Genomic DNA, 24,301 nt, shown 5'->3' with positions numbered 1-24,301 from the left:
CTGGACAGAGAGAGAGAGATTGATTTATTATAAGGAATTGGCCTATGCAGTTGTGGGGACCAGCAAGAGCCAAGTCCATTGGGCAGGCCTGCAGGCTGGACATTTCAGTGAGAGATGCTGCTGCTGTCTTGAGTCTGAACACCAGCAGTTTGGAGGCAGAATTCCTTTTTCTTCTGGGGACTTCAGTCTTTTCTCTGAAGGCCTTCAACTGATTTGATGAGGCCCACCCACATTATGGAGAGAAATCTGCTTTACTCAAACTCTAGTGATTGAAATCTAAAAAAATACCTTCACAGCAACTTCTAGACTGGTATGTGACCAAACAACTGCGCACCATGGCCTAAGCAAGTTGACACATAAAATTAACAATCACACCTCTCCTCTTGATCACTATTACCTCCCACCAATGATGGCATCTCACCTTCTAGTTCCTACTTTCCACTTCCTGGTGACTTATGACCTCCTCCTCTCCCCCACCATGCTTAACCATCTTTCTACTTTATCTCTAGAGCTTCACTGTTCAACACAGGGGTCACTAGATACATGTCCTCGATAATCTTAATTTTAACAAGTTAAAATAAAATGAAATTTAAAATTCAGTTCCAGGGTTGCGGTAGCTACATTAAAGTGCTCAACAGTCACATGTGGCTGGTGGCTACCATATTGGACAGCACAGAGTAGAACATTTCCATCATTGCTGAAGTTTCCAGTGGACAGAGGTGCTCTAGACGTTTCTTCGCTGTAGCTTTGCCTTTGCTATCTAGGCCTCTCTCCTCAGACATTGACTCTGAATCTCAGAGTTCCAGGTTTGCAGTCTCCTTGACCATCTGGATAGTCATATATATCCTCATTGAGAATGTTGCAAAAAGATAGTTTGATGCATTTGTGTAATTCTTGCATGGAATGCTTGTGTATTGCTCAGGATAAGTAATGCTAGCTGCTGAAACAAACAACTCCAAAAGATCAGTGACTCAACACAATAAAGGTTTATTTCTTGCCCGAGTTACAGTCCTGTACTCTTTACAGCCATTCACTCTTCTTCCAGGGCCTCAGAGTTCTCCACTGGGTCCTCTGCATCCAGCTGGCCACCTAATGAAAAGTGGGGAAGACAGTACAGGATGTTCAGGGGCCAGGTCTGGAAGTGGCTGCATCACTTCTGCTCACATTTTATTGCCCAGCCTGGGTCAAACAGACCCATCTCACTGCTAAAAATGTAGTCTCTCCAAGGGCCAAGGAGGAAAATTAACAGAATGGTGAACACAAAATGCTGTATCACAGCATGTAGAAAAAAAGCATTCCTAGGTCAAGGGATACTATTTCCCCAAACAATGAACTATGTATATGTAAAAACCCTTCTGGGTCACACAGTATATATGTTTACACATCTCATACAAGGAAAATTAAAAATATCAGTAACTATCAAATGATGAGTTTCAAGGCCATATAGAATGGAGGCTAAGAAAGGATGGACTTGGGAATTGGAAAAAGTCTGTTTGAATTCCAACACTACCACTAACTGGCCAAGAACACACTGGCAGTGTGATCTTAGGCCAGTTGCTTAAACTTGCAGGGCCCTCAGAGGACTCTCATGGGGTTTAAAGGAGGCAGTAAATGCTTACACTAGTGTAGACGCTCAGTGGCAGGTGGGGCTACATACACATATACATGTGATGTCATGGCCTTTCCCCCACATTCTACTTTTGAGTCAGCTCTACCTACAAACCGCGTAGTAATTGCAAAATGAAATACTTTCCCGTGTTCATGTCTGTTATAGGTTGAATTGTGTAGCCCCCGCAAACTCCCCCAATTCACATGTTGAAGTCCTAACTCCCAGTGCCTCAGAATGTGACCTTCTTTGGAAGCAGGGTCATTGCAGATCTAATTAGTTAAGATGAGGTCATACTGGAGGAAGGTGGACCCCTAATCCAATACGACTGGTATCCTTATAAAAGGGGAAATTTGGAGACATACATGCACACAGGGGGAATGCCATGTGAAGATAAAGGCAGGGATTGAGTGAGACATCTACAAAGCCAAGGAATGCAAAAGATGGCCAGCAAGCCACCAGAAGCTAGAGGAGAGGCATGCAATAGATTCTCCCTCACTGCTCTCAGAAGGAACAAATCCTGCCAACACCTTGATCTCAGACTTTTGACCTCCAGAGCTATGAGACAATAAATTTCTGTTGTTTAAGCCACCCGGTTTGTGGTACTCTATCATGGCAGCCCTAGGAAACTAATATAGTATCCAAGCAGTTATTGACTCATATACACAGAATTTTTAAATTGCATGGTGTTCACATTTTTGTAAAATGCTAATTTCAACATAGTTCCAAAATCAATTTTCCATCCATTAATTCAACTGTTTTAGAGCTACAAAAACAGCAACTTCATAGGGGTCACCCTAAGATCCATATGACTACCGGGATGAAACATTGGCTTTTCTTGCTGTTTGCCTAATGGGGCTATTAGGGACCTATCTTTGGAACTAGGCTCATTAATATTACACAGATGACTGGTTGTATGACCTTAGCCAAGTCCCTTGTCTGCCCTGAACCTTTTTCTTCCTCTAAAAAAAAGGGAGTGAGGCTACATTCCTTAACTAACTTCCAGCTAAGACATTCTTTGGCTTAAAAGAAACCTTGCCCATCTAGGAAGACTTGATGGCCTGTGGTCCAGGTGAGCTGAAAGCAGAGCTGCTTACAGAAATCAGCTCTGCTAATATAAGGGGATTTAAGAACAATGTTAAAGGAGAGTGCACCAGCAAATTAAGTATTCAAAGTGAAGAACTCTGAATTTATTAAAAGTCTGTCACCGTTGAGAACGCATAATTTTAGCATAAATACTCTAGAAATATTCGTTTAATTTGCTAGGTGTTACTGTTAATAAATGGATCCTGCATCTAGATTTGCCATATGTCATTAATAAATCAACCAAAGAATGCAGATTATAATTATTTTGAATTATCTATTCACTGCTTAATTATATTTAATTTTAGACTCTCCTAAAATGGCCGAATAAAAATTTGGGATGCTAAATGACTGCCTCATCTGCTTACTCTGTGTATTTGCTGAAAATAATTAGTTATATTAATTGGGGATTTTTTTCCTTAAAAAACTAATGTGGGTAGGGATGGTCCTAAATAAAATATCGCCATACATGCATTTTTTTGGCCAGGGATGTAGTAAAATACTGTTTGCACTAAAATCAGTAAGCAAACCTTTGCTCACTACCACGGGATCAACTTGGTAAAATGTGATATAACAACTAAATAAAAGTAACATCAGTACTACCCTTAGATTCAGGCAAGAGGCCCTACCTGGGCTTCTATATGTTACAGAGCCTGTTCTGGACTTTGTCTGGCCATGCCACTCCATACAAGGCAAGGAGGCCCCAGGGCCAGGGGACATGCCTGCCTGGAGGTCTCACACACACACACACACACACACACGTCCTTCTAGGACACACTCCAGGTGTCCATCACCCTGACATCCCCTGGTCAAAGGGGCCTAAGCACCTTTCCAAGGCCTTTAAAGACCTCTTTCCCGGGTCCTTCTTGCTAGGGTGACCATCACTGGTGTGCTTACCCTTCAGCCTGAGACGTGGCCAAGAGGAGGCTGAGGTGGGGATGAGGACAGAGCTAGGACTTGTGGACTGGTATGGGGAAGGGGGATACTGGGGTGGGGGCCAGTAAGGCTGGGTAAGGAGTCAGAACTAAATTCCCCTGTATGAATTCTCCCCTTTTATGAAGGCACATTGGTCAAGGTAGGAGGGACCATATTTTATCTACAATTTGTCATCTTGATTTATAATTGTTTAATATTTCGACAGATGGCATGAGGGTCTCCATTCATCCTCTTGCCCTGGACCTAGCAAACGTGAAGAGAAGGCTGGGTAACATCATCATTTTACACTGCAGACCTTTGAATGGCCCATCTCTCTTGCTGATGATCTATTTCCTAGTTTGTCACACAAGTAAGTGAAATTAATGACAGAGAAAAAACAAAAGAAGTGAAGAATAAGGGACTAAAGAAATTCTGTAGTTTCTTTTTTCCTGCCCTGTGGGTTTTAGAATACAGTTATGGTTCTTCAGAAAGCTTTTCCCCCAAGTTGGTGATGATGATGATGATAAAAACTGATGCTTCTTCCTATGTGCTGGGACCCCTTCTAAACACTTACACACATTAATTAATCTCATCATTATAGAAACGACATAGGTGGGTCCTGTAGTAACAGCCTCCCAGTTTTACATACGAGGAACCCTGGGGGTAAAGAGGGTGATTTGTACGTGGTCACACAGCTGGGCAGTGGAAGAAGGGATTGGAGCTCAGGCAGCGGGCTCCAGAGTCCCTGATGAAGTATTGTACAGGGCGTTTGTCCACCAAGCTCTGTCTGCACAAATGTCAGCTTTGCAAGCAACTTGCTGGCAACTTCCCCCTCTTCACCAGCCAGCAATGTGACCTGCAGCCTTAGCCACAGCCTCAGGGTCAGCACGGGCTTTCAAGTAACGGGGTCTACTGTCAGGGTTGAGCATAGCTGCTTAGGACTGAGGATTTTGTCTTTTTTGTGTTTTGTTTTGCTTTTAAGCGCCGGTAGGAAAACAAACAGCACTGTGCCCAGCACTCAGCAAATACTGGGAAGAAGGGAAGGAAGGAGAGAATGCACCTGGTAAAGTTAAAGCAGTTTGATGCCAAAGACAAAAATGATCACGTGATTACTCCCGCCCGGCCCCCATCCTCTACCCAGGGGGCGGGGATCACGGGGTCGGCTTCAGACCTGGCCCTCAAAGAAGGGCCCCGCCCGAAGGAGGGCCAGGGCCTCTCCCACGAGAACTCCGAACGGTTAGAGTACAGGAAGACACCAGTCTCGAAGCAAAGAGGCCTGAGCACTTAGTCGCAACGCCGCCTCTCCTTCGCCGGCGTGCACCCCGCCCTCTCCCATGGCGCCCCGCCCCTCCTAGCCGTCTGCCCCGCCTCCTCCCCGCCCCTCCACGGCGCCCCGCCCCACCCCGTGCGGCGTCGGGGCGCAGCGTCTACCCGCGGTGCATGGTGGGGCCGTTGCCTCGGACAACCCGGGTGCCGGCCGGCCGCCCGGAGGCTGTGAGGAGTGGTTGCGGCGGCGGAATGCACCGGGCCTCCGCGCCGTCCGCGCCCCTGGCGAGCCCCGACTACTACGAAAGGCTGGGCCGCCTCCAGCACGGGCTCCGGGACAGGTACGGCCTACCCGGGGCGGGGGCGGGGAGTCGGCCGGCCCGAGGGTCCGCCGGAGACCTGCCCCCTGTTCCTTCCCGCTGCCCCCTCCCGCGGTTCCCCTGGGCCCGTGTCCAGTCCTGCGACGCCCCCCCTCGAGCTCCCGGAGGGGCCTGGAGGACGTACCAGAGACACCTCCTTATGGGCAGTATCCCGCGGGAGCGTGCGGCCGTGTCACTGAATGTGCCCAGAAGTGAGAGCGGGAGTCTCCTGCCTGTCACTCTCAATCCAGCCCCGTGAATTTCTCTAGTCCCCTTCCACACGCCCCCTCCCCGGCTCCTCACATTGTCATCCCACCCTGACAGCTGCGCTGCATCAGTGATGACAGGTCCAGGAGCGCAGGCGGGAGAGTGAGTGTGTGTGTTTGTCAAACATGTGCCCTGTTTAAATGCAGGAGAGTTTTTGGGGGGCCAGATTTCCAGAGAAGGGATGACATTTCCAGCGGGAGAAGTCCAGCTTTCAGAGGGTTCATGATACCTTGATTAAGACATGAAAGATGAGAACCACTGAAAAACAGCTTGATCACATAGAGAAAATTATAAAGCAATTTACTATAAATAACTACATAAAAGATAGGTTGTTGAAACTATTATTCAGCTGCTAAATTAATTGGAGTTGGAAATCTCATTAGTTGACAAGAAAGGAAATAGATTTTTGGATCTCTTGATAAACAACGTTTAATGAGTGTTAAAAGTTACAAAATCATTTTAGTGAAGAGAGCTGTGTGTGTGATGATTCTAAAATGACAATAATTACATGGAAGGGAAAGGCAGAAGTTACTGGTTTTGAAAAGGAATTATATTCAACCTATGCTAGATTTAATTCTTGTTAAATATTTATAGAGCATCGACAAGAGGCCTCCTTAATCAGTCTCACTGTATTTACCTCTGAACCCTTCTCTACATCCTGTTTTCTTTCTGACATACCACTACTCACCCACCCACTCACCTCACCTCCAACTTAAAAAAAAAAATCACTTCCTGCAGTGCCTTCATTAAGAGACAAGACAGTGCTCTGTGCTTTGGTACACTTAAAGTGCTCTGTGTTCTGTTAAAAGAGTGGCTTAGTTACCCCAGGCCTTTAGTTATCTGTATTTCTTAACCCAAGTTCTAATTTTAAAATGTTACTGGTTCAAATGGCATTTTTTAAAAAAAAACTAAGTTAATTGTGAGTTATCATTTTTGCTTCCTGTGCTAGGAACACCTGGCTGTTTATAGTCCTTATGGTATAATTTCTGTGTAATGATTATTACTCACGTTATGTCTAACACTTAATGCTTTCACTGTTAAACAAGGTGAGGCTGTTGAAATTATATAAGGAATTTGAGTCAAATTTTACAGCCTATTCATGGTTCTGCATTTGGAGGTTTGTTTCATTTTTTTTTTTTTTAATTTATTTATTTATTTATTTTTGGCTGCATTGGTTCTCCATTGGTTCTTTGCTGCTACGCGCAGGCTTTCTCTAGTTGGGGCGAGCGGGGGCTACTCTTCGTTGTGGTGCGTGGGCTTCTCACTGTGGTGGCTTCTCTTGTTGCAGACGACGGGCTCTAGGCGCGTGGCCTTCAGTAGCTGTGGCACGCGGGCTCAGTAGTTGTGGCTCACAGGCTCTAGAGCGCAGGCTCAGTAGTTGTGGCGCGTGGGCTTAGTTGCTCCATGGCATGTGGGATCTTCCCGGACCAGGGCTCAAACCCGTGTCCCCTGCATTGACAGGCAGATTCTTAACCACTGCGCCACCAGGGAAGTCCCTGTTTCATTTTTAAGTCAGTACAAATTTGTTACTGTGTGTATTCATTTTTCATTTTAAAAGTCCATAACTAACTCTAATGCATAGTTAATAAGTACAGAGGCAAATAACTTCGGATACAAAGAAAACTGCAGGACAACTGTGGAAACCTAGGGTCTAGTCCACCAACAGGTGTGTGACCTTGAGCTGGTCATTCAGCTCCCCTGACCTGCCTTCGTCACCAGAAATGAGGGGCCTTGAGTACTATGTAAAGTAAGGCCACAGATTTTTTTCTCTAGTAGAGCAATGAGCCTTAAAGTAAAAAAAAGTCGAAAGCTGTTAGTTTTGCAAAGCAACAAGCAATGAATATTATCGTCTGTATCCCATCTGAGTGTTTGTATGTACCTGTTTTGTTTGTTTGACCAATCCCCGTGACCATAAGGACCTCTATCTCCTTAAAACTCTAGAGTCATTTTAAAGGCTGCAACCCCGGGTAGTCACAGCTGATTTGTCAGTCTGAAAATGTCCTGGGAATGGTAGAGAAAAACAACTTGCCCTTTCTCAGTCCTCTTAGAGGTGGGTTATTGCAATGTTAGCTGGTCTAATAACTGGGCCCTCCCCTTGTAAGTGGTGTATTTCTAACCCAAATTGTCTTAGTCATACTCACACATAGATGTAATTTTATATTCTGAATTTTTTCTTTTTTGTGTACAGTGTTTTCTCTGCATCATGGCAAAAGCCAGTCACTGAATCTAAAAGAGCCTGATGGAGTGACTCGTTACAGTGTGTTTAGTGCCACAAGCATGGTAGTAACATGAAAGTGGAATCGACTCTTACAATTATATAAAAACATCCCTTGAAAAGGCCCATTAACCAGCCCCAGTGTTTTCAATGCCAATATTGATTCAGTGTGAGATATCATAATAGTCCAGAAATTGATGCTGAGATATTAGTTGAGTAAAGTTGAAGATGGTATTGAGACAAAAATAGAATAATAAGCAGCTTACAAGGAGAAAACTAAACCCCGTGGCTATACTTTAAGGACCACCAGCTGTGTAAAACTTTGAAAGGTCCAGGTCAGAGGTGCAGGTGATTGAAACCGGGGCCTATGGATACACATCTCAGGGCTGGGTGTTTAAAGATTCTGAAATAGAGATTTAAGATGCAGCAGTTCTAAGATGATCCTCCCAATAAGCCTTTCTCTGGCTTTTTATTGGGGTAAATATCTTATTTTAAGTCTTGAATGTAAAATAGATATGAAAGTCAGTGTCGGGGGCACTGCAGCTTGGATGTGTTTAGAAAATGGGCCTGTGAAGAAGAGTTAATGAGATCAGCATCATTTTGCCTGGAATTAGAAGGCCAAGAGGTGTTTGTGATTTTTCAGTGTTTGAAGGGTTGCAGTAGAGAAGTATGACCAGTGGACGTCTGTATGTACTGAAGACAGAGCAGGAACAAGGAAGTTTTACATTCATTATTGAAAAGAACTTTCTGCTTGGGAGGTGATGGATTCCCATAAAGATGGTGGTCCTTTTTCGTTCGAGGTCATGGGCGAATTTTTTAAATTATTTTGAAAAAAGTTCAAGCTTACAGAAAAGTTGCAAGAATAGGACAAAGACCTTTAATATTCCCCTCACCCAGATTCCTCAACTCCTTAACATTTTCTCATTTTCTTTTTCCCTTTCTGTCTCTCTGCCTGTCTATGTAAAAGCATGAGACTTCTTTGAACCATTTGAGAATTGCAGATATGATCACTATGTAACCCTTCTAATCAGGAAGCTAACGTTGATACACCAATCCACAGGCCCCAGTCACAGTTCACCAACTGTCCTAACACTTTTTTTTTTTCTGGTCCAGGACCCACCTGTGAACCCGTGTTGCCATGTCTCTCCATTCTCTCCCAGTCTGGTACCATTCCTCCATCCTACCCTGTCTTTTGTGTTCCTGACAGTTTCATAGAATAAAGCTCTCATCCCAGAGGGTGATCCTCAAGCTGGGTCCCTCTGATGGTTCCTCATGACCAGACAATGATCATGTTTTCTTGGCAGGAATACCACAGAAGTGAAGCATGACATCAGGGGCAAGGTCACAACTGCATTTAAGGGTCTTTCTGTCCCCCTAATTTAACGGCAAATTGCTTACACTGTCCGGTCAGTCACTCTTCATTATCATATTGATCATGAAACCTTAGAAGGGGAATAAATATTTCTAACAGGGAAGCAGTTATACCACATTTCCTTCACTTCTCTTCCAAGTCCAGTCTTCTAAATGAGAAAGTAAAGATCTGTGTGAAGCTACTAATTTAAAAATTTGTGATTCTGTAATTTTTTTCTTGTTTAAACATAGGCACACCCCAACCAAGGAATGGATTGTGTTCCCCAAGCAAAGACTAGGTGTTTGGATTTTGGACACCATTTTCCCTGTAAAAGAATTTTGGTTACGTAGTGGTTTCCATTCTAGATTACACTAAGCAGAAAAATTTACTGAACCTATAATATAGCTAACAGTGTAACTTTGGGGGTTTTTTTAAAGGAAAAAAACGACTGAAGGAAAACAGAAGCTAATAATTAAGGGCTCCCAAGTGGACATGGCCTCGGCCCTTTCCCTCAGGAGGCCAGCCTGAGCGCCCATCCTCTGCTGGACTCCTTTGATTCACAGGTTTTTTTTTTGGTTTTTTTTTTTTTTAACATTTTTCTCTTAGACATTATGTGATTTCTCATTCAGCCTTGGTTAATTAATGTTAACTTAGATTACCAGTTTGACTTCAGTTGAAGCTTGTACTTTGGTGGTCTTTGAGCAGAGCCGTCTGTGGTTAAACCTCCAAGGGCTCCTTTTGAGACTGGGATGGCTTCCTGTTCAGCAGTTTTACCCTCTAGCCCCTTGGTTTTGGCTGCTGCCACCTTTTCTGCTGCCCAGTTTCCCCTGCTTCTTGCCCAGGCTGGGTGTGCAGGTGGGCATGTCAGCTCTGTCCTCTAGCTTCCTGCCAGCACGTACCTGAACATCACAAGCTAAGTCTTTACTGGCGGTACCTCCGGGGACTAGCAGTCAGTGACGAATCATGGCGATGTTATCAAGTTATAAAAGGAAATGCCTTCAGTTCCAAGTAGTGGTGTCAGGGGACCTCGTCTCCCCCAGATGTGAGTGAGGCCAAGTCTGCTTCTCAGAGATCTCTTCCTAACTCAGCCACGTGGCCCTGCCCAGGCCTGTCTGTTTGGGAGCAGAGCGAGCCCACAGCCTTCAGTCCAGGATGGATTTATGGAAGCCTTGTGTGTGGAACCCCCATTGTTCTCAGAGATGCTGGCCATGTTGTATTTTGCATATTTATCTTGTTTATTGTCTGCCCTTCCCCCTTGAATGTCACTGCCTGAGGGCAAGGACCTTGGTTGGATCATTTACCAGGTCAGTCTTCACCTAGAGCAGAGCCTGGCTCACCACTGCACTCAATAAATAATACTTGCTGAATGAATGAACCTGCTTCCCAGCCTTTTCTCACTACGTTTCCCCATTTACTTTGAGAATCTTGTTCTTTTTGCTTCATATTGGTGTCCTTTTTGCTTCCCTAGTGACTGCTAAGTACTTTTGTGTCTTGAGTTTCAAATGCAGCTGGCATTTTCTGCTTCGTAGAGAGACCAGAGAAGCATTCTCACAAAGGAGATCGTGTTCTAAATCTGCCTGCCTGTTACTGATCAGTGTAATTTATTCATAAAATATTTTCTTTCTGTATTATAGTGAAAAGAAGAGATTGGACCTGGAAGGGAAACTCTATGAATATAATCAATCTGATACATGCAGGTAAGATATGACAAAGTTTTAAAACCAATTTGCCTATATTAATAAAAATTTAACCCTAATATCAATATATGTTACAAATACCATACTTGTCCTGTTGCCGTTCCTTATTTCTAATGTGTAATCGTTTCAAGTAAACACTGCAATTTAATATAATGACTATTAAGTATAAGAATAAATTTGATGAAAGTATAAGATAAAAATTATTGTATTTTCATTATTTGATATTTGTGTTATTTCAGGAATCTTTTGCTTAAAAAACTTAAGAATAAGACACATTATATTCTTACTTATCTTTTTGGTCACAATTTAAACACATTAAATCTGTGAATGATTAAGTCATAATTATTATAGCTGACCTTTCAACAAACTGTTGTAGGCAAGGTTACGTGGTGTCTCATTTGTTCATGGGTGTATGACAATGACTGTTAAAATTACTCTGAGCAGTGGATAATATTATCCTTTTTAGGCTACTTACTCTAACATTAAGAGCAAACTTTTAATATTTTTAATTATATTTTAAGGAAACTGAACTTTATCCTTAAGCCAAATGTATGGTGTAACCTCCAATATTATTCATAGGAAAGTTTTCTGGCTGTGATAGAGTTAAGTTTGTGACGTATCCGCTTCATAGTACGAGTGAGAAATGAAAACATCTCATCCAGAGGAGAGAGAAGCCAAGAATACTTTAAAACCAAAGCACCCATCAGGTCCATTTTTCCTCATCTTCAAAATTATTCTTTCGCTTTGTTTAGTGTCCATACTTCCAAAGCTACCAGTCAGAGTAGACAGCCATGTGTTTCTAGCGGCTCCAAAAGAGACAGGAAGAGTCAGCAAGACAGTGGAAGAAATAGCAGTGATGTGGATGCTGTGGCCTCAGAAGTGGGCCCAAGTCTGAGAGGATCGTGGCAGTTGCCATTTTTCTAGCCCCTGACTACAGGGACAGAAGACAGGGCATAGACTCTTCCTACAACCTGTTCTCGGGTGGCTTCCTGGCATAATGGCGGTAGGCCGGGTGAGATGAGAGACCAATGGGAACCTTCATCAAGCTTCGGCTGGCTGAATTTGTTCCCCTCTCTCAGTCTTTCGTTTCCTGGAAGACAGAGGGTATGGTTTGCTAAAAATATGCTTTCTTTGCCCGTAGGATAAAATCCAAACCATCTAAGATGGCTGCCTCAACCTGGTTCCCCCAGAAGGCAGAGTCTGAGACAAGGGTTAGTGTGTAGGTGGTCGTTTATTTTAGGAAGTGGTCACATAAAGGGCTGGGAAGAATGGAGTAGGAGCTGGTAACTGCTGTGGGCACCTGCGGCTCCATCTCTCTGCTCCTCCCAAGTGTCCACTCAAGGAAGAGGGGGCTCTTTACCTATTGGTTCCTGACCCCCGTTGGTCAAGGCCATCCCAGGAGGTGTTAACTCCTCCGCACCTCCAGGCTTTCCCTGCTGCAAATTCAGAAAAGCAGCCCCGGGAAAGCAAGATACCAGGGGCGGCGGATGCAGGTGCTGCCAGGTTGCTGCAGCCGTGGCTGCAGGAAGAACAGCTGGGCCAGGAGGAGGTGAGGTGGTGCGGTGGTGTACCAGAGCCTCTATTATCTGCCCCTGTTTAGTTTTCATCATTACCATCTCTTGCCAGCCTCTCCCTAAAATTCTGCATGGACTGAATCCTCGGTTTCTGGAACGTGACAAGGTCTTGTATAGTGAAGCAGGTAGACTTTCTTGCCAGGTGCCTCTATTTAGTCTCAGCCCTGCCAGCACTTACCCAGGCAACCATGGGACAGTAACTTCAGTATTCTGTGCCTCTGTTTCTTCATCTGTCAAATGGGGATGGAGATAGTTATGAGAACTTAATAGAGCCTTAAAGCAGGGTCTGACCCAGAGTAAGAGTCAATAATTTATTATTTATGACCATTTTTTGTCAGTATCACTGTTATTCTTATTTATTGCATCTGAGCTTTCCAACATGCTCTTTCCTCTGCCGGAATGTTTTCCCCTCATCTTCTCACTCTTGCTTTCCCCAATTTTGGGTTGACTGTTAATTCATCCTTCATGTCTCAGCTGAAAAATAATTTCCACTGGGAAGGCCTCCTGGGCCCCTTCAGCTAGGTCACATTGCCCAGTCTTTAAGAGTCCCTCGCAGTTTCCCTCATAGCAGCCATCACACTATATTGTGTGTATCTAAGTTTTGTTTCCCTGTTGTCCCAAGCTGCATGGCTTTCGTATGCAGAGTGCTGACTGTATGAATGACTGCATGGAGGGCTGGATGACTTGCTGATGTGGTCAGCTTCGAGGGTTAACGTGAGGGCAGGAGTGAAGCTAGACTTTGGGTGGAGAAGGCGTGGTTCCTATTGTACCCACTCCAGGTGGACTCTGGTCGCAGCCAGCAGCCTCCCCAAGCGCCTGCGTGGGAAAGTATGTCGGGTTCCACCTCTGTTACTGTCACTTGTGTCAAAAACGGCAGGCATGGGCAGCAGTACACCCAGTCCTGAGTTTTTTGTTCAGAAGGAAAAATGGGGACAGCCAACCAAGATCAAAGCACAGAATTATTAGCACGATAAAGAGTTTCTTGAAAATTATTGGCTTAGAGGTGGGAGTTTAAGGTCTGTTGTTGATTAATTTTTAACATCTCCAGCGTCTCTGCAAATCTGTTTTTGAGGGTGAACATTTTTATCGTTTTCAACTTATTTTTGCTTGATGAGAGAATGTTGAATAATTAATTGAGCCAACAATGGAAATGCTACATACCGGGTACTGTTATGACTTAAATACTTGTGAAGAAGAAAGAGCTGAGAGGAGCAGTGTTGGTAATGAGGGGAGGGGGCTGCACAGTTCTAGCCGCCCTCTGTGTCTTTTGATACTGCATTTTGGATGAGAGTCTCCAAAGGTTTCTTCACAATTTGAGTAGAGTGACAATCCATATATTGTTATAAAATATTTTCATAATACAGTATGTTATTGCAGTTTCTAAAAAAAATTTTAAATATCTAAATGAGAACTTTTGGGGCATTTTAAATTTCAAAATTTCTTAATGTTTATGGATTGTGGTGCATAATTTGATTCTATTTCTATATGAGCAGGTAGTTTTGAAATTGTCACATAAAAGAATGCCATTGGGCTGTTCATCTGAAAAGGGCCACATAGACATGGCTCTTGACACCACACTTAATTTTGAGAAAGAAATCCATATAAATCTTTATGTGTGAGTGGTGTAATGTGGTCTGGTATCCATTTCTCAGGAGAATTATGCCTAGAGGTGATACCTCAGTGATGCTGCATTAATTTCCTCTCTAAAAATGCATATGCATCCTGTCCTTTAGGCTGCAGCATTTGGGTAAAATATCTTAGAATACGTTGTCTCATTAACAATTTTGTTACATTCTCCTCCTTAGAGTTGTTCAAGTCTAACTCCATCGTTTAAAAATCTGCTTTTATTCTTCTAGAGTTAAGCTGAAGTATGTAAAACTAAAGAAATACCTGAAGGAAATATGTGAATCAGAAAAGAAGGCTCGTACTCGAAACCAAGAATATTTAAAGCGGTTTGAGCGGGTCCAGGCTCACGTTGGACACTTTACCACAGGTTCAGAGAAGCTGCAAGAACTGAAGGTGACATCTCATTTTGTACTGTTTTCTTTTGTCCTTTTTTGCTAAGATTGGGACTAGTGAGCAGTAAGTTTCTGGTCCGTGGCAGTCACTGATGTTCAGTCGTTCACCCGTAAGTTAACTGTCAGTTTTCTCTGGGAATTAATTACCATGTGGCCAGATTTTGATCAGAGAACTTGAGATTGCATTTTCTCAGATTCCTACTTTAGTTGAGGAATTACTGGAACATCTATACTTTGTTACTCTACACAGGTAGTTAAACGGGCACGGCCTCTGGCCACACCTGACCTGGTGCCTGGCACATGGGATCTCTTGGCCTCAGGACTGAATTTGAGCAACATCAGGTTCCCTGTGGAGCCTGCTTCCTTCTTCAGAGGCTCTTTTTCTGTGGCCTGAGCCCCTCTGTTCTGGGCAGGCCGGGTGTCTGGGGGAGACTGGGGGGAAGAACTGGCCCAAGGACTTCACCCTCATGCCCGTCAACTCTGCGAGCCAGAACAGCCGTGCCTTCCCTGCCCTCTCCGACCCTGGCCCCCACTCCCTTAGGCTGCCTGGCAACCTTCTGCTCTACAAACTGTGTCAAGCATGGAGGGCTAGGCCTTGTTTCTCACCATTTGTGCTGCTCAGGGCTTTTGCCCAACTTAATCCACCTGGATACTGGCTACCGGAGAAGTTGGCTTCAGCACTTCCCTTTCTTTTTTTTTCCTCTCACAGTTTTCCCCTAGCCTTGTATAATACAGATTTTAAGTACACAGGAAAAGAATTATTATAATGAACATTCATGCTGTGGTCTGAACGTTTGTGTCTCCCTGCCCAAATTCATATGTTGAAATCCTAACCTCCAAAAGTGATGTTATTAGTGGGTGGGGCCTTTGAGAGGTGCTTAAGTCACAAGGGTGGGGCTGTCATGAACGGGATTAGTGCCTTGTAACAGAGGCTCCAGGGCGCTCCTGGCCCCTTCCACCATGTGAGGAGACAGTGAGAAGGTGGTAGCTCTGAAACAGGAGGGGTCTGTCACCAGAAGGCAGCCGTGCTGGCATCTTGATCTTGGACTTCCAGCCTCCACAACTGTGAGCAATACATTCCAGTTGTTTATAAGCCACCCAGCCAGTGCGGTTTTATTACAGCAGCCTAAATGGACTAAGACAACTCATGATCTAACCAGATGCAACAGTTGTAAATAATTTGCTATATTTGCTTTGCCTGTGTGTGTGTATGTATATTTTTTCCTGAGCCATTGAAAGTATGCAGCAGAACCCATGACATTTCTCTCCTAAATACTTGAGTGTGGATCCCTTAAGAACAAGGACAGTCCCTCCATAATTGGACCATTATCACACCTAAGAAAATTACTGATGATTCTGTAATATTATTTAATATTCAGCCAGTATTTCAGTTTCCACAGTTCCCTTCAAAAGTCTGTTTTTCCAGACCAGGAGCCAACTAGGGTACACATTACATTTGTTATTGTGTCTTTTTTAGTCTCTTAATCTAATTTGGTTTCCTACCAGTCTTCCTTGTTTTGTTTTTTTTTTTAAATGATACTGGCTTTTTGAAGAAGCCAGGCCAGTTGCTTGTAGAATGACTTACATTCTGAATTTGACTGGTTATTTAACTTGTGTAGCATCCCCTGTGTTTCCTGTAAACTGGAAATTTGGTCTAGACCAGCGCTGCCCAGTAGAACTTTGTGGTGATGGGAACCTTCTGTCTCGGTACTGATGCTGTCTAATACAGTAGCCACTAGCCATACATGGCTACTGAGCACTTAAAATGTAGCTTGTGACACTGAGGACTGAGTTTTTGTGTTAAATTTAATTAATTAAATTTAAATAGTCACAGCTGAGGTTATACATTCTACTGCATCCCGTCAGGAGGCTCATGAGCCATGATGTCAGGTGGCCTTGTTTGAGCCAGGCTGAGTTTGATGCCTTTGTTAACATGGTGACCTCTAGGTCTCTCTATTGTAAGGTACCTTTTTTCCCTTTGTAAATTAGTAAATAATTTTACTTGGCTTGACATCTTGGGAATACCTTGTTCCTCAACAGCCTTTTGCCTAGCGGTTTTAGGATCCATTAGAGATGCCTGAATCAGTTATAGTGGAGGTTGTGAAATGGTGATTTTCTAATTTGATCTCATCTTTTACATTTGTTAGCTGGCATTCTTCTATGAAGAAGAGCTTTCTTTCCTTCTTCTTTCTCTCCCTCTCTCTGTCTAAATGTCACTCTGGGCTTGTGAATCTTTATTTAGTCATTATATTATCAATTACTGTAATTATTCTTTTGTTGCTTACATTCTCCCAAATTTTGCCAGTGAGAGTCTCTTCGAGTTGGCTCCTGTGTCCTTTTGACAAGATGTTCCAGGTTTACCTTATACTTCCCTGCCTCAGACTTGGAATTAGGCTCTTATCCGAGGAGCTGTGGTTCCTTTGGGTGGGAAGGGGTATTTAGAAACCAAGATCTGGAGGCTAGATGTGCTCAAGCAATAGTGAGTCTTAGCTACAGCACTCCAGGTTTTTCCTCCTAGTGTTCAAGTAGAATGCTTAAGGCTCAAAAAGCAATTGTTATCAACATTGTAAACCTCTTTTCTTTTCAGAGAGTTCAAAGAGAAAATAAAAGTGGTGGACAAAGCAGGGAATTTCTTCTTCCCAGTGGAATAAAGGAAATAATAGAAGTCTTCCTCTTATTTTCATATTGATGCTTTACTTAATTGTTGATTTCTCATTATAACCAAATGTGAGAGGGAGGAATTTGAAAGGAAGTATCATCCTTTGTAAATATTTTAATACTGAGAGCATTTGTTGTGTATAGTATCATATGTTAAAAAAAAAAAACTTGTCTCATGAGCTACTAAAGAATATCAGCATGGGGACCATTTTCAAGAAAAGAATGATAAACTATATTTCTAGGCCTATGTAAAGCTTTATTCATAAATATCATTAAAAAATGACACAGATACTCCTTTTTGAATTTTGGAGAAGGAATGCCTTTTAAAAAATCTGATGATGGCATAAAAGGGCAGGTCATGTAGCTGCAGTTGGGAAACATACGTGTTCCGTGGAAAACTGTACATTGGCTGTGAACCAGCCAGTGATGCCCGTGACACCACCAACTCAGCAAGCTGTGCAGTGAGCGGAGTGTCCAAGCAGTGGGGGTCGTCCTGTTTCTTCCTGCCTCTTCCTTTGTGCCACAGCCAGTTGTGGCCTTAGGAATACCAGAGCCACTTGTCTCCCTTAATCCCACCCCACTCCCGTGTCACATCTTCACCTCACGAAAGTCTTAGGAGAGAGGTGTTCTGGTTGAGCACCTACGTGGTGTATTTGCCACACACCCCAAAATGCCCGGGGCGTTTTCCCTGGAATAGAGTATAGTTAGTGCGAATGAACTTCTAACTGGTGGAAGTCCAGAAAGTGAAACAAGGTGAAGCATTGTGAGAGAAGTGGGGATTTTGCCCAAATTATATTAAGTGAATTTCTCCCTCTTTGTAAGACTAGGCCCACTTAATTGTACAATGTTAAAATCTTTTAAAATGGGCTAAAAAACTTTTTTTAAAAAGCCATTTCAACTGATTTTATGAATTATACTACTTTATTTGGGGGCCTATAATAATTTTCAGGGCTTTATAAGGATAGTGATGTATCATGTAGTTTTGTAAATACAGTTTTGTGGCCATATTGCTACTTGTCAGATGGATAAAGAGGGTGAATAAACTCAGTTCACGAATGTAAATAGGAGAATCACCGGTGCTGTGAAGAGGGTGCCCCTCTCTCCCTCTTCTTGCCCCCTCACCGCCTCTCCCCACCCTGCCCACTTCACCTCTGTTTCCCCTCCCTCCTCACACTCCCCACCTTGGCAGCTTTAGTGGAAGGGCCCAGCTGGTCTTTAGAGCAGTTTTCCTCAGGTGCCCTTTGCTCTTGTCTCAGGTTGGCTTTTCTCTGAAGCTGACCCTGAGACAAGGGTTCGGATGTAAGTGGCTTATTTGGGAAGTGCAAGGATGCCGAGAGGCAAGTGGGGAGCTGAGACAGGGAAGGACAAGTGGCCGGAATGGGGGTATTAAGTCAGCTACCACAGTCGGCACCTGGAGCTTAATTCCACAGGGAAACTCCACCAAATGGTTCAGAGCATTTGGGATATGCATAGCCGGGCTCCTGAGCATCGCTGATAGAGGACTGCTGGGGGAAGGGCACAGGTGTGGGGAGCTGGTTAACCGTGTGCTCCTGTAGGCAGAGCAGCCTCCCCAGGCTCTGAGGGGCCTTAAGCACAGAGACAGGGGTACTGGAACTTAGGAGCACTGAGAAAGGTCCCACGGTCACGTGTGGAGCATTGCCAGCATCTGCTTTGGCCTCCTGCATTCAAGTGCTGGTCTTGGGGCTGGCATGTCAGGGCTCAGGGAGGGTCCCTGGCCGGGAGCGGGTCATCATCTGGTCATGTCTCCCCTCTGCCTGAAATCCTTGAGTGTGCAGCCTTCTCGGGACAAAGCCCAGGTGCTGATCTCTGCCTGCCAACTACCCACGGCTTCAGCCTTCTGACCACACACAAGTTCTCTTCTCTCTCTGTCCCTTTCACACAGCTCTACAGATGTGCACATTTTCTCTCCCCACCCTGTCCCCTTCCACCCTCTCCCTCCATCTCCACCCCTCGCCCCTGTCTCCCCTGCTCCCCATCCCAGTCTTCCTCCTGCCATCTCCCCTCCCCTCCTCCACACCCCCATCTCTTCCCCTCTCTCTCCCACCCCATGTCTTCCCACCGTGCCTCTACATCTTTATTTCCCACACATGCGCGTCTGCACTCTCTCTGCTACACACGTGCTGAACGGTTTGTAATTCCTTGAATGCACCACATTCTCTCCTATGTCCTTCGACTAGGAGGACATAGAGGAGACCTCGCTCCCTCTATGCTGCCATAGGTCTATGTCATATGATCTACATAAGCACCTCCTTCATGGTACTGTCATTGTTGTGTGTCTGTTTCCCCACCTCACTGTGAGCTCCTTGTCTTACTATTTCAGTGCTCTCAGTGGCACATAGTAAGTGCTCAGTAAGCACTGACTGAAAAGTAATTCTTCCATATTCTTGTTTTGTTCTCTTATGGACCGTAAACAACTATGTGAGGATGAACGTGTGTGATTGGACCCATGGCAAACCACCCAGGAGGATTTGTGTTTGATAGCAGAGGCATTTTGAAGACATAATGTCATTATTTAAAGATGTGATCTTGTTGAAAATTCAGTCATCAGGTTACATGTGCCTATAGGGCATAAAATTTGAAGAGAACAAATCTTTTGAGCTCTCATTCAATTCCTGCTAAGCACTGTGACAGCCACTGTGGGCAGAGCATGACCTTCTGGCTCCTGGAAGACAAAGTCTGTAGCAAATCCCATTTTTTTGCCTGTTAATATGTCCTAGTTGAATAAATAAATATTCCTCCATATCTTTTGGTAAAAGTTCCACATTTAAGAGGAAGCCCATATACTGGAAAAAAATAGGAGAGGGAAAAATGAAAAGACTGTGAATCTCTCATATTCATCTGAGAGTCACATCAGTTTATTTAACTCTCTGTAGCCATCCTTCAACTGTAATGTGCGGAGGCCAGGCCAGCTGATCTTCAATGTCAATTCAGCTCTGTAACTGAGAATTACTGTACAATTTCAAAGACCAGTGAAAAAAGGAAGCTTATGAAAAAGGTAATAGTGGCACTTTCAGGCAAGTGGTGATGTGACAAGGGAAAGCTGAAGGAATGTAAGAATACAGGAGAAAAGAAGGAAACAATGAAAACTGGGGCGCGTTGTGAGTATGGAGAGATCCCAGACATGCCAGGACCTCCACCTCCTCTTCTCACGACCCCAGATTACCGTCAGTAGATTTCATTAGTTGAGCTGAAATGAATCACCTGTGCAGAGTAAGGAAGTGAGTAGGAAAGGCCTCCTAAATTTAGGTGGGCAGCATCAAGTCCAGTGCTGTGAAGCAGTACAGGACAGAGCAAGTTCCTGATTGGGAGATGAGAGGATTGTCCTTAGAGAGGCTCTAGGCCAGCAGATGCTACTGAGGCGTGAGTCGTTTGGCCTCTGAAGCAGCAACTCTGACTGTGAGGAATCTAGGCCACATTGCAAGAAGGGAACAGGGACCTGAGGCTGCACCCAAGAGAAAGGATGCAGTGCAAGCCCTCCTGTATTGTGGAGATAGAAGAGGCCCATGGGACCTGATTCAGAGAAGAAATAGGGAATAAGACGTGAAAGACTGATGGTCAGAGAACTAGATGTACATGAGGACACATGTTCTACTGCTTCATCAGGCATTTTTAGCTGGAAAGTCTTGGAGAGATTCATCTGTGCAATGTTTCCCAAACTTTAAAAAAAAAAAAAAAAGCTTTTAAACATAATATAACCCTTTGTTTAAAAGCAGATAAAGGAGGAAGTAGAACTGGGGAGCCCTGTGGGTTGAGAGTCCCTGCTCTCCAGTGTTCAGGAGGTGGATTGGATGTATAATAACCAAGTACTGTATATATAAATAAAAGGCAAAGAAGGAGAGCAAAGACAGTTGTAGGTGCAAACCCACGGTCCTAGGTCATGTAGAGTTAACAGTTTGTGTCGATTATCAATTTATCATAGTAACTTGTAAAATTTCAAATACATTGTACAGTGTTTATTTGCATCATTAATTTGGAAGAGTAGCTACAGTTCAGATGTTTCAGATGCATTGAGAACAATCTGCATTGGACTCTTTTTTTTTTTTTTAATTTTTTTTTTGCAGCACGTGGCTCTTCATTGTGGTGAGTGGGCTTCTCTCTAGCTGTGGCATGTGGGCTCCAGAGCGTGTGGGCTCATTAGTTGCAGCGCGCGGGCTTCAGAGCACGAGGTCTCAGTAGTTGTGGTGCTCAGGCTTAGTTGCCCCGCGGCATATGGGATCTTAGTTGCCCCACCAGGGATCCAACCAGCGTCCCCTGTATTGCAAGACAGATTCTCAACCACTGGATCACCAGGGAAGTCACCCTGCATTGGACTCTTGACGATACTTTCCCTGCTGTTCTTTATGAAGTCCTGAAGCAGTTAGCACTTTTTTGCTTCGGTAAAATGAATTGAATAATACTCTTATATTTCCGTGAGAAAGTGCTCTGTCTTTGGGAGCTGTGGCTCTGAAATGATCCCATAATGAGGAAATCAGGTACAATGCCTGTTGCATGTTTGTAACTGATCTCAAAGAGCATAAGAAAACATTTGTAGCCACAGGAACAAAGAATTTTTTTTTTTTAAAGGAATTCCTTTATTTTTAATTTTTATTTATTTATTTATTTATTTTTGGCTGTGTTGGGTCTTCGTTTCTGTGCGAGGGCTCTCTCTAGTTGCGGCGAGTGGGGGCCACTCTTCATCGCGGTGCACGGGCCTCTCACTATCGCGGCCTCTCTTGTTGCGGAGCACAAGCTCCAGATGCGCAGGCTCAGTAGTTGTGGCTCACGGGCCTAGTTGCTCCGTGGCATGTGGGATCTTCCCAGACCAGGGCTCGAACCCGTGTTCCCTGCATTAGCAGGCAGATTCTCAACCACTGCGCCACCAGGGAAGCCCGGAACAAAGAATTTTTGCTTAAGGTTTATTATTTAATAAACCTCTGTTTATTTTGTAAATCACCCCTCATCTCTTTTTAAAGGTATTTTCTCTTGGAATTTGTAGAGTGTGCCTGTTTAAAGCTCTTGGGGTTAAAAATTAAATATCTGTTGAGTTCAAAGGAGTAGATATAGAACAGAGAGATGTTAATTGTATTTTCTTAATTGCCTTCTTTATCTTTTCTTGGCTTGTTTTGTCATTTTTACTGGCCTTATGAAACTTTGATTTAATTAGGGCTCTATTTATATCATTACTGCCAATCTACTGTGTTAATAGCATTCTGATAGAGAAAAAAGAAGTCCCTGCTTAACTGATATTAAAAATGGGGCAGCATATAATACCTTTTAAGATAGTTTGAGGGAGACAAGTCAATTTTGGTTATTATTGTCTGTTCACTTTTTGTGTGTCAAAACAAAAGTTCGGGCCTATTTTATGTTCAGACTGAGAACTAAGAAAACAATTTTCTAATTTGGTTATCTTATAGGTGTGTTTCCAATTGCAGTACATCACTGCCTCATTTAGAAAATGTTCTGATACTTATCTGTGATGGACCACAAGCAGAGAGTTTTTAAGGCTTTACTTACTAACATATGAATCAAAGTGCTTTTTATGCGTTGCTTTTAAGAAAAAGTCGTTTTATGATGGAATCACTTTCATCAATTGTAGTGTGGTAATGACGCAGACATCTTTATGAGTTATTAGCACGAGAGCAAACTTGATGCCTATGGTGCTGATCATTGACATCCACAGTGTATTTGTATCCGTAAAAAATGGAGTTTGTTTCCAGTTGATGATCTAGCAAATAATATACTCAGTTGCTATGACAAGTAGGACCATGATATTATGTGGATACCATACAGATAAGAAATCAGTAGGATTGCTTTCTCTTCCTTTTTTTAGGACAGAACTTTTCAGAAGAAGCACCAGCAAATGTGTAACTTTCATGATAAAGTAACTGGATTTTTCATGATAGCTTAATATATCAAGGTTTTATTTCCTAGATTGATGAAGGACTAAGTGAAAATCCATCAAATGTTATTTTATTTAAAACATGTAACATTTTATAGAATTCAGCTTTTGATGTGTTGTTTGTGAAATTGTCTGTTTTCTAAGATAAATTGAATTTCTCAGCAGTATCAGTTTTTACTTTCTCTTTACTGTTCCTTTTATGCTGTAAAGTCTGAAAAATATAAATAGGTGCTAGTTGTAATAATATCCTCCACAAAATCAAACTTTGTTTATATTTAGATTGAATACGAGACTCAAATTAAGAAGATGCAGCTACTCACAAAAGATAGCCTGGGAAAAAAAGGTGAACTGAAAGATGAAGACAGAGAAAAGGTAATAAATTAAAATGATAAACTTTCTGTTAACAGAGGATTTTTGGCATGTTCATCTTTTAGGATACTGTTGTAAAAATCGTCTTATTACAAAGATCTTTCTGATTAAGCTTGAAGTGGTTATTTAAAGACATTTGCTTATAGAGTATTGCTTTAATGTATAATTCAATTAAATTTGCTGAAAGGCAGTCACTGTGGCTGTAAAAGAGATAGATTCCAAAGAAAACCTCAGTGTTGTTAGTAGGTGAAATTTTGTTTTTCTAAATAATGCTTTGGAGCTGCCTTTTTCTTAGTTCCAGAAATGTTTTAAATGAGAAGTAAATGAAATGTGGCATTTTGCTTCTTTTCTTTGTATACATAATTTTGTACATTTTAACCTTTTCATAGATAAAGTGGAAAGAAAGGATTGCATATGTCAGCAACAGACAAAAAAAGAATGGCAAGGAATACTTAAATAAATTCTGCTATGTATCTGCCGTAATGCAGGCTTCTAATCCTCCCGCCTATCTCCATATAAATGATTCTGCTCAAGACCATAGATGTTTTCTTCACTAAAAGCAGTAAAGCTCTTTTAGATGAAATGTCTGAAAACATCTTGTAATAACTTGGAGCATGCTGGCAAGAGTAGTCACTTGTGACTATGTGTGAAACCCCCTCAGCCAGTCGATATTGTAATAAGCAAAAATGGGAGCATCACTCCATTATTCAGAGAAGCCCACAGCGTGCTTCCTCCTTAGGCTGCAGCATTCATTAAGAAAAGCTTACTGGGCTGAAAGCTGGAAACAGATGATAACGGGATATGATTTTCATATTTAATGCTTTCCTTGGAAGAGTATGTGTGCTACAGATTGATAGAAGAATCAACTGCTACTTTACTAAAAGACTTTCAGGTTTGCCCTATAGCTACCGATGGAATCATTCAGCCAAGAAATTAACTTTTTCTCCTTTTACCTGTTTTATATATCTGCTAAGCAGGCTGCCGGGCTGCCAGTAAATGTTATTATGCAGTTAACTGTTTGGTA

General features: G+C 43.0%; 1 protein-coding gene across 2 annotated transcripts in view; it reads left to right on the top strand.

The window, feature by feature from the left end:
* The first annotated feature begins 5,012 nt into the window (after window positions 1-5,012).
* Window positions 5,013-24,301, top strand: part of KIZ (kizuna centrosomal protein) — a 114,457-nt gene continuing 95,168 nt past the window's right edge. Inside the window, exons 1-4 of one of the 2 annotated variants that reach the window (XM_061210077.1) lie at window positions 5,013-5,211; window positions 10,697-10,759; window positions 14,190-14,352; window positions 23,188-23,280. In XM_061210077.1, coding sequence (XP_061066060.1) covers window positions 5,045-5,211; window positions 10,697-10,759; window positions 14,190-14,352; window positions 23,188-23,280 — 486 coding nt within the window. In that variant the 5' untranslated portion in view covers window positions 5,013-5,044. The remainder of the gene's footprint in view (window positions 5,212-10,696; window positions 10,760-14,189; window positions 14,353-23,187; window positions 23,281-24,301) is intronic. The other variant, XM_061210078.1, reaches the window with a different exon arrangement.

The sequence above is a fragment of the Eubalaena glacialis genome, chromosome 13 (genome assembly GCF_028564815.1).
Source record: "Eubalaena glacialis isolate mEubGla1 chromosome 13, mEubGla1.1.hap2.+ XY, whole genome shotgun sequence".
NCBI lineage: Eukaryota > Metazoa > Chordata > Mammalia > Artiodactyla > Balaenidae > Eubalaena > Eubalaena glacialis.
Note: the sequence above shows the minus strand (reverse complement) of the source record. Positions and strands in the feature narration are given on the sequence as shown.